Below are 18572 nucleotides of genomic sequence, written 5' to 3' on the forward strand. Positions count from 1 at the left end.
AATTTTAGAGGGTAAAAGTTGGCCATTTTTTCCAATTGAGAATTGGCAAACCGACTATTTGCTCCAGAGCGACCCTAGAGTTCAGCTGTGATCGCCGGAAAGCAGTTTTTTGGACCCCATCCTTTCACCCCCGGGATGGGGAAGTGGGAAGTCTTCGCAGGGCCCCCAGGGCTCCTCCTGCTGCAACCCCCACTTCACTCCCCTTTCTTCCCTGGGGCCGTACTGTTTCACCCCGTCTCCAGGCAACAGTCAGGCGCGCCAGGCGGGACGTCATTTCCTGAAGAGCCCGCGGGGGGGAACAGGGCGGGGAGGGGGAGGGGCGAGGGGGCGGGGCCAAGACCCGGCTGGCGGCGACGGCGACGGCGTCGGCGTCGGAACTAGCTGGAAGACTCGACCCAGAGCTGCTCAACAGTTCGCAAAGTCCGGGCTCTCGGGCGCGTGGCTCCGTGTGCGCCCAGGCGGCGCTGGGGCGCGGGGACCCCAGGCTGCTGCATGGTGGACGGCCCGGGACATGCCCCGCACCCCACGTCGGACGCCCCGGTGGCTCCTCTGGCTGCCACTGCTCCGGACTCTGAGACTAGATCGACCGACGCCCTAACTTCTGACTTTGGGGTCCCCCAGCCCTAGAGGAATGGGCAGATCGGCTGGGGGAGCCCCGGGCATGGTGTGACGGGGCGGGCGGCGTGGCTGCGACCCCCACTGCGGCCACGCGTGGTCCTCGCGTCTTCCGTCATGTAGCTTCTGTCCCCGCTCCTCTCGGCCTCCAACCGCAGTCTCCGAGACCTCCGGCCTCCAGCCACCAACTCTTTGTCCCCCAGGATCCCGCCGCGGTCTTCGCGTCCTCAGGATTACAACAGCCGTCTCTTCGCCCTCCGGATTCCAGTTTCGTCACCCCCCACCCCGCCCGCTGCCTTCGTGCCCCTGGGACACAGCCGCGGTCCCTGCTCTCTCCCCAGGATCCAACCACCGCTCCTGAGCACCCCCACCCACCCACCCTGCAGCCGTCGTCTCCGTCTCCGCTCTCCGGCCGGTCTACACTGCGGTCACGGTCTCCGCGTCTCCCCCAAGCCGTGACCTCGGCGCCCCCGGGAATCCAGCTGTCGCGCCGCTGGCCGCAGGTGCAGCAGCCGCCCCGCGCCGCGCGCCCCGAGTGCGGCCCGGCCTCGGCGGGGAGATGAACGGGCAGCTGGACGGCCTGTCGGTGAGCTCGTCCTCCACCGGCTCGCTGGGCTCGGCGGCCGCGGCGGGAGGCGGCGGGGGCGCGGGGCTGCGGCTGCTGTCTGCCAACGTGCGCCAGTTGCACCAGGCGCTCACGGCGCTGCTGAGCGAGCCCGAGCGGGAGCAGTTCACTCATTGCCTCAACGCGTACCACGCGCGCCGCAACGTCTTCGACCTGGTGCGCACCCTGCGCGTCCTGCTGGACAGCCCGGTCAAGCGGCGTCTGCTGCCAATGCTGCGACTGGTCATCCCGCGCTCCGACCAGCTGCTCTTCGACCAGTACACGGCCGAGGGTCTCTACCTGCCAGCCACCACCCCTTATAGGCAGCCCGCCTGGGCCGCTCCCGACGGCGCAGGGCCCGGGGAGGTGCGGCTCGTGAGCCTGCGGCGCGCCAAGGCCCACGAGGGCTTGGGCTTCAGCATACGTGGGGGCTCGGAACACGGTGTGGGCATCTACGTGTCACTAGTGGAGCCGGGCTCCCTGGCAGAGAAGGAAGGATTGCGGGTCGGGGACCAGATTCTGCGTGTCAACGACAAATCTCTAGCCCGGGTGACCCACGCGGAGGCTGTCAAGGTAGGGCTGTGGTCTGTGGGAGTGGTAAGAGGATGGTACCGGCAGTATAGTGCTGCCTTTTCGGTTGCACTGTGCTGTTATCTCTTATACCAAATCACTTGACCCTTTTGGTCTCCCGATGTGTTTTGGTTTTGCCATCCCGACTTTAAAAGAGAAGTATCTAATTTGTGGCACAGATAGGTAGGTGTTCCAAAGTAGAGAGGAATGGTGATTCTTGTCTTGTGCCCTAAAGGCACAAACACAGTATCACGTAAGCAAATGTCTGGTCACAAAGTGTGAAAGGGCTGTGGAGTTTTAGGAGGTTAGAAGAGAGCCCCTGCTTGGCATGGCGGTACTGATGATCCTCCCTGCTGCTGGCGCCTTGTTCTTGGGATCCATAGGGGTTTGCCTCTGAAAGAAAGTTCTGCTCCATTGCTAGTGAGCACAGGAGGAGGCTGGGTGACCACAGAGCCGGGGCTAACCCTCCTGATGGTAGGCTAGCTGAGGTATCCTGGAACAAGCCAGACCAGAGAACTGGCTCCTGACTTTGCTGCAAACTAGGCTGCTTGTCTGTACATCCGAAACGAACCCCACAGTCCCGTGAAAGTATGCACTTCGAATGGGAGTGTATCTCTCAATTGAGAAAAATAACCTCACCACAATCAGTTAGTCGGAATCTAATCCTGTTGCATGGAGGGTCATTCGTGTTTGCTAATCTTACCGCCCAGGGTGAGTACAGCAGCCAGTTGGAGATACAGGATTTTTCTGTATCTCCTGGGTCCCTGGGTGGACGCAAGGATTTTTCTCTCATAAGCATTTAGCCCCAGGCCTACTGCTTCTTACACACAAAGTCAGAAGCTTGAAGGAAAGGAATGACAGTTCCCTATCTGCTCTCTTCAGAGAAGTGCTTCCCCCTGGTTAGGGCTAGCCTGTGAGGCCCTCCCACCCAGCTCTCTGGCCCAGCTCACACAGTTGCACTAAATCAGACACACTGGCTGCTGGGCACTCCTAGGTATCAATAGTCCAGGGCTGCTTCCTGTGCAGTGTGCAGCGGCTTTCTGTCCGCCGAGTCAGGCAGACTCCATCTCCTGTCTCTGATCATTTGCTTTTCTACCCGAGGACCCCCTCTCAGGAGGCCCCTGAGGTTTCTGAAGTGTTCTTTCCAGTTTCCGGGGGAAGCTTAATGTCCTTTTATTATTCTGGGGGTAGCAGACAAAGCTCTGCCTGGGCTTCTCACTCTCTCAGGCTCCTTCCCTAACTTGATTCTCTCCTCTTTATTTTGCATCCCGTACATCTATAAAGAAATAGTCCATTAGTATTGTCCTAAGAGGTCCAAAGTTCCCCAAATGATGAATTGGTGCTCTAGGGAGACTTGATCCCAATGCCGCTTATAAGCACGGATGTAGTTTTCGTGACAGTTAACAGAAGCTGAAGTCGCTTCATCTTCACCAGACGAGAGACTGGAAAGGCAACCGGAACATGAGCCACGCAGGCTCTTCCTCCTTCGTACCTCACATCTGGCCCCGAAAAGGTTGCGCTCAGAACTGTATGTCTCAGCCTCTCTGTGCTGCTTCTGGGTGCTGCTGAGCATCGGTACCTGCATCAGCACCTGCTTGCTCCTGGCAGAGGAACACCTCAGCTCTCCCAACAGTTTAGTGGCCTCAAAGGAACACTTACCCTGGGGCTGAACAGAATAGAACAGGAACATCCTTGAAGTGTGACATCTGCAACACGGGGACCTGTGTGACCTGAGTTGACTTGGGCATCTGTCTTCCTCCTGGTGATTACACTTGTGCAGTGTGCTTCTGGCCTAAGAGAGCCTCTTGTAACCCTTGTCAGACACGTGATCTTGGGACCCTTCAGAAGCACGGGGAAAGGGAGTGTTGTGTCATTCTAACTTCAGGGAATGAAGGGGACAGAATCTGCAGTGGTTCTGTAGAAGAGGATGCAGGGTTACAGGGTTGCAGCATGTGCAGGGGGACACAGCTGGAACAGCTGGAGAATAAACTGAGGACCCAGAAGGTTGTCATCGCCTGGGAATTCTGTATGTGGGGCGTCTTGGTCAGCCATGAGCTATAGGACCCAGAGGGCTCCGTGGTTAGTGTGCAGATGCTAGCTGGACTCCAGGCTTCATTCAGTGTCCCCGAGTTGTCTGTGTCTTCTTTCTGTCCTAGGATCCTCCATCTCATTTAGTAGAAGATATCTTTTTAATTTAAAAAAAAAATCTGTATTTTTCTTCTATGATGACAAAAGGAAGCGAACTCAGAACTTTCCTAGAGGAGATGAATGTTTGTGTGTATATACAGCATAAAGAGACTCCAATTAAAACAAGCCCTAAGAATCAGCGCATCAAAGAGAAACACAGGCTTTAAAAGAAGGATCGAGTAAACAGAGCTGGCTCCTCTTCTCTTCTTGACCAATCTTACATCCATTGATACCCAAAGCAGTTTGCTGAGAATTTTATCCTGCGCCCAACAGGATTCCCATTCCTCTCTTAAGTCCAGTTATCCAGTCAGCAGTAACAGGTCCAGATTAGGCAAACCACTCACTATGTAGACTTGTGTTGAAATGTTTGATTTTCAAGAGGAAAAAAGAAAAGCTATTTGGAATTAACAAGAGTCAAACTAGTAATTTTTTAAAAAGTGCTCTTTCAAAGGTCTCCAGCCCAGACATGCTAGATTAGGGAGTCGAGGAGTCAGTTCATAGACTTCTTGCTACACTAAGTTCTGCTGCACACTTGCCATGTGTGACCTTGGACAAGACTCTGATATTGTCTGCTCCATGCTAGATGAGTTTGGGGGGTTTCCAAAGTTCTTCCCAGTTCTGGGAGTCTGATTTGCTTGGAATGTGCTACCCCGCCGGCGTGTAGGCCATCTGATCATCTGTGTTCTTCTTCTTTTGGAATTGCCTTCAGTTAAGTCAAAAAGAATTGGTGCGGATTGGGAGAAGGGAAGCTTGGCACTCCTGGGTAACTTTGTGCTAAATCAGGAAATCCATGGGTTACACACTGTGCTGATGGGAGCCTGGCTGCTGTCTCTCACCCTCATCTCTCAACCCAAGAACAGCAGCCCTGTGTGAGTTCAGAGTGAGTGGGAATTGCGGGTAGGATTGGGGCACAAACAGAACCATCTTGGGAGCTCTGGAGCAAATCCACTCACTCACTAGCTTTTCTAGTCCCTTGTTGATATGGGTAGCAGCACTTAGGATGTCCAGGTACTGTGTGTGTGTGTGTGTGTGTATGTGTGTGTGTGTGTGTATGTGTATGTGTGTGTATGTGTGTGTGTGTGTATGTGTGTGTGTGTATGTGTGTATGTGTGTGGTGTGTGTGTGTGTATGTGTGTGTGTGTGTGTGTGTGTGTGCTTAATAAAAACTGAAGGACTTCTTTGCAGTCCCAGCGTTCCCACAGGTAAATCTGAGCAGCAAATTAGGATCTGAAATATTCCAGACATTAAGAAGTGTTCGTAGGCCCTTTCAGTTAATTAGACTATCACTTCTCCCATTCCTTTGCATAATAACCCAGGAGGAATCTGTCAACATTAATACAAGTCATTATATTTGTTCAGGAGGTTCAAAATGACACATTTGTCATTTCACATTGCCGTGGTTGGTGAGGCCACTATATATTCTTATCGCTTCCAGATTTGTATCTGAAACTTAGTTTCTTGCATCTGGTCTTTTTCTGGGCTCCAGTTGGAAACTGTGGGTACATACTGGCTCCTCTCTTGCCCAGTAACAATTCTTGGTTCTCATAAATCCAGTCAGCTGTGACCTGCATAGTCCACTCTCCAGAAAGCTCTTGGTTACCTCATACCCAGAGTTTATGCAGGTCTGGGAGAGGGTCTGTGTCTTTAATGCAGTCTCAGGCTGACATCCCAGGCTGTAGAGAACGATGCCCTCGTCAGGCAAATCTTGCAGCTGGCTATTTGCTGTTAAATCAAAGCCACACTTTTCAGCCCTGCTGTGTCAGCCTGGCTGACATTAATGGTCTGGAGGGTGTTTTGTCTTCTGACTTAAGAGATAGCCTAGCACTGGCCTTGGTACTTCTGTCACCCCAATCCGCTGGCCACCCTAGGCGGTTTATGACTCGCCTCAGGTGCTCCTTTGGATGGAGCTGCAGAGAGAAGTGTGGGTCCCCACCACTGCTGCTGCACCCTAGGCTTTTGTGTGCACTGCTGCTTGCCACCTCTGCCTGCCTCCAGCCACATGCAGGAGCACAGCCCCACCTGCCGCTGTCAGCTGCAGGCTGCCCATCGTCTGCGCTTGCCTGTGTGCTCATGCATGTCTCCCTGGGTTCTTAATCTTCCCTCCGACCTGCAAAGGGCTTTGCAGAGAAGCAGGAATTTGGAGAGGGCCAGGGCTCCAGCTGGCTTTCTAGCAAAGCTCTTTTATGGCTTTTGGTCCCCCATTGTTTGGGGATATCACTGGAGTGCCCAGCCAGGACCAGAGAATCTGATTAGAAGAAATGACATTAAATGGCTGGCAGTCGCTTGAGGCTGAAATACCAATCTTCACATACCCATTCCCTTTTTCCTTGTTTTAAACCCCCAGCGAGAGTGCAAGCTGGAGTCTAAGCTCACAGATGTCTAATTGTGCCGCAGGGTGGGGGTGCTTTTATAAAGTTTTCCTTCACAGCCGGGCAGGTGCCAAGGGGCAGCATGTTTTCCACTCCTTTCCTGCATTCCAGGTGGCAGCTGCAGGCACAGGGCCAAGGGTCAGAGAACATGAGCCCTATTTTTGATTTCCTTTCTTTTTTCTTTTCATTTTTGAGAGCAGATTTATGTTTGTATAGGGGTATATGTATGTTTATGTGGGTGTATGCATTTATGCATGCAAATGTGTGTGTGTGTGCAAGTGTGCGTGCCAAAGAGGGGGAGGAACAGGCCAGGGTTGACATTGGGTGTCCTCTATTGCTCACTACCTTATTTTCTGAGACGGTGTCTCTCAGTGAACCTGTGGTTGAACAGTTTGGTTAGGCCGACTGGAATCTGCCTGCCCCACTGCCCAGCACTATGGTACAGATATTCACTGCCACACTTGCCTCTTCAGCAGGTGCTGGGATCCGAACTCAGATCCAATGCTTGTATGGCATTTGGATCCAGCTGTTGTACTCACACACCCAGCCCTTGAGAGGAGTTCTAAGTTTATGGCCAAACAGACAAGATGAAGGTTCCCTAGACATGCCCCCGCCTCTGCCGTTTCCAGCCCCCCCCCCCCGGTTGCATCTCTATCAGAGAGAAGTTGTTGCAGACGCTGCATGTGTGTGCACGTAACCCCTCTGGCGTTTGCTGCACTCCACCTTTGCTTGACTGTATCTCTGCTCAGAGTGTCTGCATTGTGCTAGGTGTTTTTACCCTCCTGTGCCATTTCATTGTCCCAAGGGGAGAAGATTATGGTCAAGGAGGTTTCTGACTGGAACCAGCCCAAGGGCTGTGTAGCCAGCATCCTGGAAGGCAATGTCAGAACCCCTCTGAGAGACAGGTGATATCTTCACTTGAGCCTAATAATGGGGCCATTTGAGAGCGTCTCTGAGACCCTAACCTCAGAGCAAAGCAACATGTTTAGGCCGTCTCATTGCCCGTCAGAGCCATTTGTCCATACATTCTCTAAACTGCAAACCTATGACGTAAGAAGTCAGAATGAGGACACAACCCCTGTCCTTAGCGTGTCAAGTAGCAGGGCACGGCTCTAACAGCATCTGCAAGCCACCAAGCATTTTAAGTACTGTGACATCTGCATGTCTTGCCACCCTCGAGTACGATACCCTCACCTCCATCCCGTCTTCCTATCCCTCGATCTTCCTTTGGTTCCTTTCAGCATGGCTTTCCCCCAGGACATCCACCTCCCCACCACATAGAAGCTTTGTGAGCCAGCGCTGCCTGCGCTCCTCTCGCTCCCTTAGCCCCAGCATGCCTCCTGTAGGTGCTTCAATAAATGAGGAGCTGGATGAGTAGAATGATGTCCCAGGCTAGTGAGCATCCCTTCATTCCTGAGTGTGGGATCTGAGGAAGTCATGTGGAGACCCTGAACGGAAACCCAAGGAAAGCCATAAGCTGTTGTGTATGCTTTGCATGAAGCTGGCTGAACCTCAGTCATGGGTTAGTGAACGGACATAGAGCTCCTATCTGCCTCCTTCTAGGATGGTTCTGGGTATCTGCGACAAACCAGGTGAGAAAACCTTTGGATCCCTCTACTTCTACCTCTGTTTTATTTAAAGACTTCTAAAAGTCATAGTCTATGTCTGGGGAGGTGACAGCTTTTCCCACGTTCTGTGGCTCACATCCACTCTGTGAGACCCTGTCGACAAGTTAATTTATCACTTTGCTTGTAATTTTAAAGCAACATTCCCAGAAGCTGGTTATTTCCGCAGTCTGATTGTGCCTGTGGTTCCAAAATAGAATTGTTTATGCATTCTCATGCAATCAATCAGCCAATTTGGGGTGAGCTTCATCTGGCTTTGGGGTTTTATTAAAGCAATTGCAAGTTTTAAGAAGCCCCAACATGCACCAGGCTCGGCCTCCAGTAATCACACCTGTGTGTCAACGCAGCATCCTTCGAGGATGCAGAAGTGAATCCATTTCTTCTTTTCCGGTCCCAGCATCTTGGGAATTTGTGTTCCTTCTGCTACATTGGCTGTGGCTGTGCTTCAGCCATCAGCCAGTGCCATGGTTACTCTCCCTTCTGTACCTGACTTTGGAAGATCCCAAATACATAAATAGGAAAGGGGGTATTTATAAATATAAGGTCTAGTACTCACTTGTTAACTCACAAAGGTTAGCTTTAAGCCTAAGAATTGATAAAGTCCCCAGGCAAATTGAAACCACCCCAACACTGAAGTATGGGGAATCCTGCTTGCTTCCGGATCCCCTGTTTTAACACTTACCCCCCCCCCACACACACCCTTGCCAAGAGGTTCTGGGATGTGTTCATTTGTTAGACTGCTTGCCTCCTGTGCATGACGTCCTGACTTGAATCCCCAGGACCACAAAAACAGTGTTTGGTGGTACACACTTCACCCACACCAGCACTGGAGAAATTGAAGCAGGAAAATCAGCTTAAGGTCATCCTTAGCTCCATATGGAGTTAGAGGTTCCTGGGCTACAGGAGACCCTGTCTCAAAAACAAACAGCAAGTTGGGCCCACCCAGCGACTCTCGCTCCGCTCCCCCACCCAGCACCTTGAACATCTTTCTGGATGTTTTCTGGATGGTCAGTTGACAGTAGAGTCTGAGGAAGGGAGGTCTGAGGTGGAGTTTGCACTGACCTGTCAGTGTTTCTCAGCAGTGACCTGGGTCAGGCCTCCCGTCTCTCCAATACTAAACATAACTTATGGTCCTCACAAACATGCCATTATCCTTATATCACTGCATATTGAGAGTTGAAAAAATTGGACTGTGGAGGTCCCACTGCAAGCCCTATAGCAGAAAATGTTATCGGTGGTTCTACCTTTGCTCTGAAAGCCTTTTAGTGTGCTTGCTTAATTGTTTGGGTTTTTGTTTGTTTGCTTTGCTTTGTTTTTAAGTGTTATTGGAAGAAAATAGCGGGACTTGGGGCCTGTGTGGTGGCTTGTGGCTGTTTGAATTGCAGAGTCATGTTTGTGCCTGGTGGAGTCAACATCCCCACATGTTTTTGAAAATGCAATGGCTTCTGTCTGGCCTTTGGTATCTGCAGTTTTGCTTTATAGCCACAATAAAGCTCGGTAGATAAATGGAACTAGGTGCTCCCACTGCCCTTTGATTATTTTTGTGTGGGGCCTTAACTAATGGGAGATTGATGAGAACACAGCCTTGTCCCTGGTCTCAGCATCCTTCCCTGATGGTCTCCCCAGGGGTCTCCATGAGGAAAGCCAGGAGGCTGCTATTTCCAGAACCCATTAAAGCAATTAATGCAGGTGAGAGTTTGATTTGGTAGCACAGACTTTTTATACTTAAGGAAAAAAAAACCTTGTAATTGATTTAAACCACATCTGAAATGGTGTGCTAGACCTGTTTAAGAGGTTTCTGATTAAGAAATGTGGTCCAGGTCATTTCCCATGTAGCTATGAAGATTGCACTCAAACATTAGGAGAGGGGCTTTCCTTCTGCCCTTTAATCTTCCAGCTCAAAGGCGGGGTGGCCTGCTTTGCTGTATGGACCCAGCTTGCCTTTTCCCCTCCTCCTTGCAGACACCAACACTTTCCTCACTTCTCTTCCTGGAGCCCCAGCATCTCCCAGTTCTTCTCCCAAGACTTAGTGTCAGTACACAAGTCTGCATTTCTGCACACTTTCTAGCCGTGTCCCTGATGTCCTCCGGCCCCAGTATAGGCCCATGGCACCCATCTAGCCACCGTCTGCCTTTCTTTGCCAGTCTACAGCCCGACACAGGCGTGTCCAAGCCCCATCCTTCATGGGATTTCGGAACACACATCTCATTGCTGCCACTTTTCAGCTCTGTCTTCCAATCTGTTCAGGCCTTGCTTTCTCTAAATCCCTGCTTTTGAGCTGGATGTCAGTGGACTTTTCTGTCTAGACCAAGGATCAGCTCTGTCCTGCCAACTGCTCCCCAAATAATCACACAGAGACATAGTATTAATTCTAAGTGCTTAGCCGATAGTTTAGACTTGTTTTTAGCTTGCTCTTAAAGTGTAAAGTTACCCATTTCTGTTCATCTGTGTGCTGTCCAAGGCTTGTTTACTTCAGTACACACTTCCCATCGTGGCATCTCCTCTGTGCAGCCATTGGCCAGTCAGCCTTTCCTAACAATGAGAGCAGCACATCTTCACAGTGTCCATTCCACAGCTGCTGGAATACCGCAAGGCAAGGGTCCGACTTTTTAGCTTGTCCTCCATGGTACTACCCTCATCAGCTTTTACGTAAGACAACTTTTGTTGTTGTTGCTTCCAACTGGGTCTCTAAACAGAACCCACTCATGACTGACCAGGTAGCATACCTACTCCTTGAAATAAGGCCTGTTTTTGTCCACCTTTTGACACCCGGGGTTACCATCAGCCCAAACCTCAGTGCGCCCTCCACCCCCAGACCTGCCCGGACCCTGCCATCACTTCCATTTGTAAAACATTCTGATCCTGCCCTCCCCTCCCTCAGTACATCCCTCTGCTTCGCTCCCCTACAACATACTGGGGGCTTACAATGAGCCTGCACAACCTCACAGCGTCCTCGCAAAGAGCTTGGCACTTGCTGTTGTTATGGACCCTTGCAGGTGAAGTAGTTTCACTGTTTGGAGGGTTCCCGCCTTCATCCACATGGCCATGAGAGCAGGATGGGGACACTGGGGGTTACAGCAAAGCTTCCTTCCCCAGTGCTGCTGTGAAGCTCTCTGCTAGCTTCTGCATCACTGCTGGGGCAAGGTCAAGAGCGGAACCAGGTTGTAGGCCCAGGCTTTCTTGACCAGATGAACAACAGATATCCCACACTGCTGGTGCCAGCTCTGGCTTCGGAGTCTACGCTACAATGTTGTAGGGCTCCAGCATGCATCTTAGCTTTATCAAAGTTGATAAGGGCTGCAGAGGTGGCTTAGTTGGTAAAGGTGCTTGCAGCAAACCTGCTGACTTGAGTCTGATCCCCAGAAACCACATGGTAGGAGAGAACCGATTCCTGAATGTTGTCTTCTGACCTTTACACATGAACCCAAACACACACACACACACACACACACACACACACACACACACACACACACATTAAATAAATAAAAGTTAAAAAGACATTTTTTTTTTTCAATGTGAGCCATCGTGCAGTGCCGGCAAGTCATCTGACTTCTCTGCTCAGGTTTCCTCAGCTCTAAAAGCAGGTGCAGGTGGCCAGGCAGTACTGGGTGCATCTGTTAATCTGAACATCTAAGGACCGTCTGCTGTCCTCACAAGCTGTGCTGGGGTCTGTGCACCTACCAACCAATGATCCTTTTGGTACCAGAGAAGGTGTGAAGGGAATGGCACACAGATACTTATAATCCATACATAATAGCCAGTGGAGCTTCTGTGCACCTCACATGACTCTTCCACATCCCCAGGAAGAGGAGGTGAGGAGGTGATTGGCTGTGAGCACCGAGGAAGTGAGGTTGGTCTTGGAACCCAGGTCTGCCTGCCTCCGAAGCACACACTCACGCCAAGGCTCTGCACTAGAAGTCTTGCTAGCGAGAAGAAGGCTTCTGTGTGTTTCCTCCCTGAGTCCCTTCCTGTGGAAATGGCTGTGTAGCCATTTGGTGAAGAAACCCACAAGGAGGCAGGAAACCCAGGTTCTGGTCACCCTGCCTTTCCTGGGTGTCTTGTATTTTATGATAGACTTTGGGGACAGGAGCCCCTCTCGTGTCTTCCCGTTGTCCCCTTAACCCTCCTGTTACTTCCTGCTTTCCCTTCCTGGCTATGCCCTGACCGTTGCCACATGTTGATTTGTTTTTTGTTGTTTTGTTTTGTTTTGACTTTGCTTTGTTTGCAACCAGGTCTCTCTATGTAGCCGTAGCTGTCTGGAACTCTGTATATAGACCAGACTGCCTTCAAATTCACAGAGATCCTCCTGCCTTTGCCTGATTAATGCTGTGATTAAAGGCATTCACCACGATACCTGGCTTTGTCAGGGTTTCATTTTGTGCATTGTCAAGGAAAATTCTCTGCTAGATGACAGTCATCTCAACTCACTCCCCTACACCCCCCTCGCCCGTAGAGTAACTTCCCTGACTTCATCCACACTGTATGGAAAGAGGATCAGAGAACTTGGGGCTCGGCCCTGTGAAAGACTGGTGGCCATCCGCCATCCACACGTTTGACTGGACAAGCCCAAGGTTCAATTTGCTAGGTTTGTAGGAAAACATGGAAAAAGTCTGCCTGCGTCTTTGAAGTAAGATGTATGTGTACTTCTTTCTCTCTCTTTCTCTCTCTCTCTCTCTCTCTCTCTCTCTCTCTCTCTCTGTGTGTGTGTGTGCGTGTGTGTGTGTGTGTGTGTGTGTGTGTGTGTGTTTCTCCCTGTATTTATTTGAATGACCTGAAATATAAGGGTTCAGTTGAAAAACAGTGGACTGGCAAGATGCCTCAGCTAATAAGGGCTTCTCGTGAAAGCCCAACAACCTGAGCCATATAAAGAAGGACAAAGAGAGAGACTCTGTGGTTTTGTTCTCTGACCTCCATGTGCATGCTCCCCCATACCATATGCACATGAAATGATAGAGAGCCCACATACCCATATGTAACTCCAGTTCCAGGGGACTAATGTCCCCTTCTGCCCTCTACACCTACAAAGCATGGATGTGGTGCACACACATGCACATTTGGGCAAAAGACAAGTTAATGACTCTTAAAAAGCCGAAGTCTTAGAATTGAAGATAATCCCATCTACCAGGAAGTCATTCCTGTTTATAAAAAGACTTGCATGTTTCCAGTCCCCCATGAGCACTGCTTTGGGAGTCCTCATGGCCCCATTCCCAGGGGAACCTTGCTATTTGGGAGTCTCCACACACCTGCCTGTCTGACTGCAGCTGTCTGTCTGCTGCTTCCGCCCAGCAATGTATTCAGACAGTTTCCCTCCTTGAAAAATGTTTCTAGTATGTGATTTTAATGACAGCATTATACATTGAAAGGAAGAGATGTGCGATTTAGCTAGGTGATTTCTTCCTGTTGGACAGTGTGTGCGTTCGTTGCTGGCCATATTGCTGCATTCCACATCGTCACACTAATCTTTAAGCGTGTCACTAATCATTCCCTGGGCTGTCTCTCTGGAGATGCTGTTAGCTCAGGGGAGAGGCATCATTTTCAAACTTTTGATAACTGTGGCCAGACTGCTTTTCGGAAGGAAATTGTTTTTTGCTAGTCCCTCCTACCCATGTTAACTGAATGTCAGAGCCCTCATTTCTAACTATCTGTGTTCACACTGGAGAGTGTATTTCTTTTCCATTTTCCAAGCTGGTAGACAAAACACTATCCTATCTTCCATATCTGTGGTTGTGCATGTGAATGTGTCCGTGCTTTCTGACCTGTAACTTCTTATTGGTATTCTACCCATTTAATAACAAGTTTGTATGCAGTGCCATCAACCCTATCAGTCTTTTTCTTTCTGACATTCGCTGGGTTGGCTTTGTAAAAGATGGTTGATCGTCCGCCTTGAATTCAGATTCCTCAGGCTGAAACTGAATTAAATTAGAAGCCTGTCCCTTTTCAGCTGAGAAAGGTCAACAAGCGGTGAGGGCTGAGGCCGTACCCAGGCTGAAATCACCCCCCTCGCTGCATCTACTCCTGGTCTGAGTAATTGACATTGATAGAAACAGACCTGCACTTTGGCCATTGATCTCAGGCCATAAAACACTCAATTGCAAACCCATCGAGAATCATCTCGAGCAATTGTATTTGTGATTCCTAAAGCATTGTTAGTTCTTCCAAAAAGGAGAGAGAATAAAAAAAGACAAAAATTAAAAACATTTGTAAAACAATTTACTTAGATTAGAAGGCACCAGAAGGCAGCCTTGTGAGCGGTTACAGATTTGTACTGAAAAGGAGTCTGTGTCTTTCTGGAAACTTCTCTGCCTTCATCTTGGGAGCTGTGATCACTGTCACCCATGCTCCCTGCAGATTTCTCAGATTCCTCCCAAGGTCAGGATGTCACCTCCCCCACTACACACCTTCTCTTGCTTGTTGATGTTTTTTTAATTCTTTTTGAACAGCAAGCTGCAACCCACTACGTTGTTAGGGGCAATGACAGTAAAGAACAGAGGCTTTTGGATGTCAGATCTCTATCCCAGCCCTGGGATCCATGTTTCCAGGGCAAAAGTGAAGGTTTCCTCTTTGACATGGAGGGTTTGGAGGAGGCGAAGGACTCAAAGGAAAGAAGGCATTCTTTTCTGTTTGGTTAGCACATGTCACACACAGCCACAGGTCTTCTTCTACAGGACTGTAGTGTATTTTGGTCATCACCCCCTTCTCACTCCCTCTGACTTCCCTTTTCCAATTAACAGTCCTCCTACTTTCATGGCCTTTGTGTGTGACTCTGAGTTCGGTAGGATTGGCGACAGGAGCGTGGTTGAGGGTTATTACAGAGCATGGGCAGCTTACTGTGGCTACTGCTGAAAGGTGTACACCCCTCCCCCAGCACACATTCCCTACGGTTTCTGGGGTGCGGGGGGGGGGACCTCCAAAGCCCCTTGAGAGACAAATTTCATCACATTAAAGAAGCCCATCATTTCCCACTTGTGTACCACCTCCTGACCTTTCTTCTGGCTCTACCACACTTCCTGTGCCTCTGTGCATGGAATTCCCTGCCTCCCTGAGGTTTTCCTTCCTGTGCACACCATATTCTTTCAGGGTGCTTGCATAGCACTGTGGTTCAGGAATGGGTCCTGAGGCAGGGTGTTTTCTCCATGTTTGCAGCAGCTCAAGCATACAGATGTGAGCAGATGAATCACCTCGTGTCCAGTTTGGCATGCAGATGTTAGTGATGCCATAACGGAGCTGTGGTTGACTGATAGTATGTTCTTACCAGACCACGGAACTACTGTGCCATCATTCCAAGACAATAACAGTGTGCGACTTTTGTGTAAGGGGATGTGTATGACTCGTGCGTATTCTTAGACCAAGCTTGGGAGAGGAGGGAGGGGACAGCAGAATTATTTTGGGAAGGATCCCTGCCTCTGACTGCACAAAAATTTTCAGTCTAGATGTGTCAAAATTTCAAGACCACGTGTTCATCCACTCAGCATCTGTGTTAGTGAGCACCTACCACAGTGGCAAGATTTAACACCCTCTCCATACTCTACCTATTTAATTCCTTTATTTTTGTATGTCTTAATTAATATTCCTACTTAGGTAAAAAGTGATAAGTGACTTAAACTTTTAAAGTGCATCATTAAAAAGGCGGAAGGAGCTGGGCATGGTAGCACATGCCTTTAAATCAGCACTGGGTCAGAGGCAGGTGGGCCTCTGTGAGTTCAAGGTCATCCTGGTCTATGTAGCCAGGCTATGCAGAGAGACCCCATCTTAAAAAAGAAAGAAGACAGAGGGCTGAGAGATTGTATTAGACCCAAGCTTAGTCCCTAAGACATGAGAGGACAGTTGTAATCACAATAGTCCTATGAGAATCCCCAGAACCTAGTCTGGTGTATGAGGCTGAGAACGAGGGAAAGGGGAAGGACAGAGGGAAGAAAGAAGAAAGAAATCGATCTGTTTGTTTTGACAAGATTTATTTTCATGTGTATGAGGACTTTGAATACTTGTATATCTGTGCAGTGTGTGCTTGGAGGTCAGAAGGCATGCACTTACCAAACAGGCCAGTAAGGGGCTCCGGATCCCTTTGCTCAGAACTCTGGAATTATAGGCAGTTGTAAGCCACCATGTGGGTGTTGGGAGCAGTAAGTGCTTGTGATCGCTGAGACATCTCTTCCTCAGTCTCAAGAGAGACTCCATCTTAAACAGTGGAGACTGAGGATCAACATCCAAGGTTGTCTTTAATCTTCACACACACAAGGGACATGCGGGACATACTCACAAATACACATTTATCAGAGACAATAGCCATACACACACACCAGACAAACACCTAAAACAGAGTGATCTTAGGGAATATGAGTGTGTGCTTCACCTTTACATTGGATTCTGAGGTTTCTAGAATCAAAACTAGAAATCAGCAGCTGAGTGTCTATAATCCTAGCACTCCAGGTCAAGAGGTAGAGGCCGGAAGATGAGGATTTAGACTTCAGTTGGGCTGTTTAGCATGATTTAAAAACAAGTGAATTATGAAGTGAATTGTTTTCGCTTTCCTGGAGAAGTCATCCACCCATCTGAGATGTCACATCCCTGCGGGTGGCCATCCCTGAGGGAGGCTTTCTTGTCCATGTCACTGCCTGTCACTTTATGTGGAACCCCTGGCCCCAGCCTATGTTTCCTACCCCTGGAAACATCTGATATCGAGCCAGAAGAATTTTCCACTTTCCAATCTGTTGGGGACCCCGTAGGTAAGAGTGTAGAAGGTGAACTTCTGGCACAGGGGCCCCACGTGCAGAGGTGGAAAGGAGCCCGGAGCACCTGATACTGTTGGAAAGCTCAGATGGCCCTTGGCCGATGCCGCTGTCGGGGCGGGGCTGACGTGGGCCTGAGGTGCACGGCCGGAAGAGGAAGGCGCAGGGAAGGGACAGGGACCACTTTCATTCTAAAGCCAACCTGGCCACTCTGCAGTGCTGTCTGGCGCTTAAAGAGGAGTCTGAGGGCCTCTACAGTTAGAGGTCCTTAACACTGAAGAAAATGGAGCCCGTTAGAGTTTTTATTTCTTATGACGTTGAAATATGCTGCTGGTATGGAGTCCACACTGCCAATTCTACTGTGTTTCAAAGCAGGCTGAATGGGGAGGCCTTTTCAGACCACGTGGCCATCCTACCTAGCACCTACTCAGAGCTCAGGAGCCGAGGACTACTGCCAGCTTGCAGCCTGTGAGCCCCATACCCCCCCCCCCCCCAAACTGCCCTAACTGGGGCAAGGTGTAGAGTTTGGTTTTTGCTGACCTTGCGGTCCTGGACCCTAGTGAGGGGGTGGGGAGGGGTTGGATAAGCCTAGATTCATATCCAAGCCCGGCCTCTTTGTGACCTTGCAAAAGAGTCACGTCTTTCCTGCTGAAAGAATACGGGTATCATTGTGATTTTCTATTGCTGCCCCCTGCAGGTGGCCATTAGAATCACAACAGGCAGAGAGGCAGGTCCTGGCTGTACATAAATGAAGATGCCCAATCTAGAAAACTAGATGCATATGAACTCAACACTGTACCTAAGAGGGTGTTAATCACAAATGCTTCTACTGGCAAGAAGTAAAAGCCCAAATTTCCAGTGTTAGAGGAGTAAGAATGCCATGCTGGTTCCTCTTGCAGTGTGGAAACGTGAGTTTTATTGAACTGGTTATGAAATAACCCCCAAAATATTTTACATTCAAAAAAAAGTGGAGGTGGGTATGATTGTGCACACCTATAATAGCAGCCCCTGGGAGGTAGAGGCAGGAGGATCATGAGTTTGAGGCCAGCCTGGGTTATGTGAGACCCTGTCTCAAAACTCCCAAAGCAATAAAGTGAATGAATTAATGAATGAGTTATTTAATTAATATGCCTAAAATTTCCCTTAGGAGTCTATTTATGACCAAAGAAGATAGCTTGTTATTGTTTTCTTTTTGTCGTTGTTTGTTCTTGTGTTTTTGCAGTGCTGGGGTTGAAGTCGAGGCCTTCATGCTGGATACGTTTTCTGCCACTGAGCCATCTCCCAAACCCCATAGACAGCTTTGTAGATATCCATAGATGGTTTTGCAAGATGCAGGACTGAGTCAAAAAGGACAAATGGCAAAGTAGAACTCTGTTCAGAATAACGCCTGACCCTTTGAGCTCTTAACATACGTTTGGGGCACCGAATACTTGTTTTACTTTATTTTATTATAGTATATGTGTGGTTTACATGTGCGTTGTAGGTATACTCACCCAGATGTGCACATGCAGAGGTCAGCATCTGTTGGGTATCTACCTTATTTTTTGAGAGAGTGTCTTTCACTGCACTTGGAGCTTTTTGATTCAGCAAGTCCTTCTACCTGACTCTGCTCCCTGACTACCTACCCTCTACCTTGCCTAGTTCTGGGACTGTAGATAGACTTTTAGCTTTTATGGAGGTGCCAGAGAGCCAAACTCGGGTCCTCATGCTTGTATAGCAAGCACTTTACCTACTGAGCCATCCCGCCAGTAAGTATTGGCTCGTTGACATGGTATCACTGTTGCTCAACCTCATGCCTTGGAAGCTGGCTGTAGATTAGTGATTTGCCCCTGGCTGCAAGTGGCAGAGCTGGGATGGATTCCTAAGGAGTCTC

The 18572-nt window shown here is 49.6% G+C and overlaps 1 protein-coding gene across 7 annotated transcripts in view; it reads left to right on the top strand.

Moving 5' to 3' along the window:
- Window positions 1-345: 345 nt before the first annotated feature.
- Whrn (whirlin) overlaps window positions 346-18572 on the top strand; it is an 80400-nt gene continuing 62173 nt past the window's right edge. For 2 of the 7 annotated variants that reach the window (XM_087904951.1, XM_085686110.2), the window contains exon 1: window positions 346-1792. In XM_087904951.1, the coding sequence (XP_087761077.1) occupies window positions 1175-1792 (618 nt within the window). In that variant the 5' untranslated portion in view covers window positions 346-1174. The remainder of the gene's footprint in view (window positions 1793-18572) is intronic. The other 5 variants (XM_087904950.1, XM_087904952.1, XM_087904955.1 and 2 more) reach the window with 5 other exon arrangements.

Source organism: Myodes glareolus, chromosome 3 (genome assembly GCF_982192425.1).
Source record: "Myodes glareolus chromosome 3, mMyoGla1.1, whole genome shotgun sequence".
Taxonomy (NCBI): Eukaryota; Metazoa; Chordata; class Mammalia; order Rodentia; family Cricetidae; genus Myodes; species Myodes glareolus.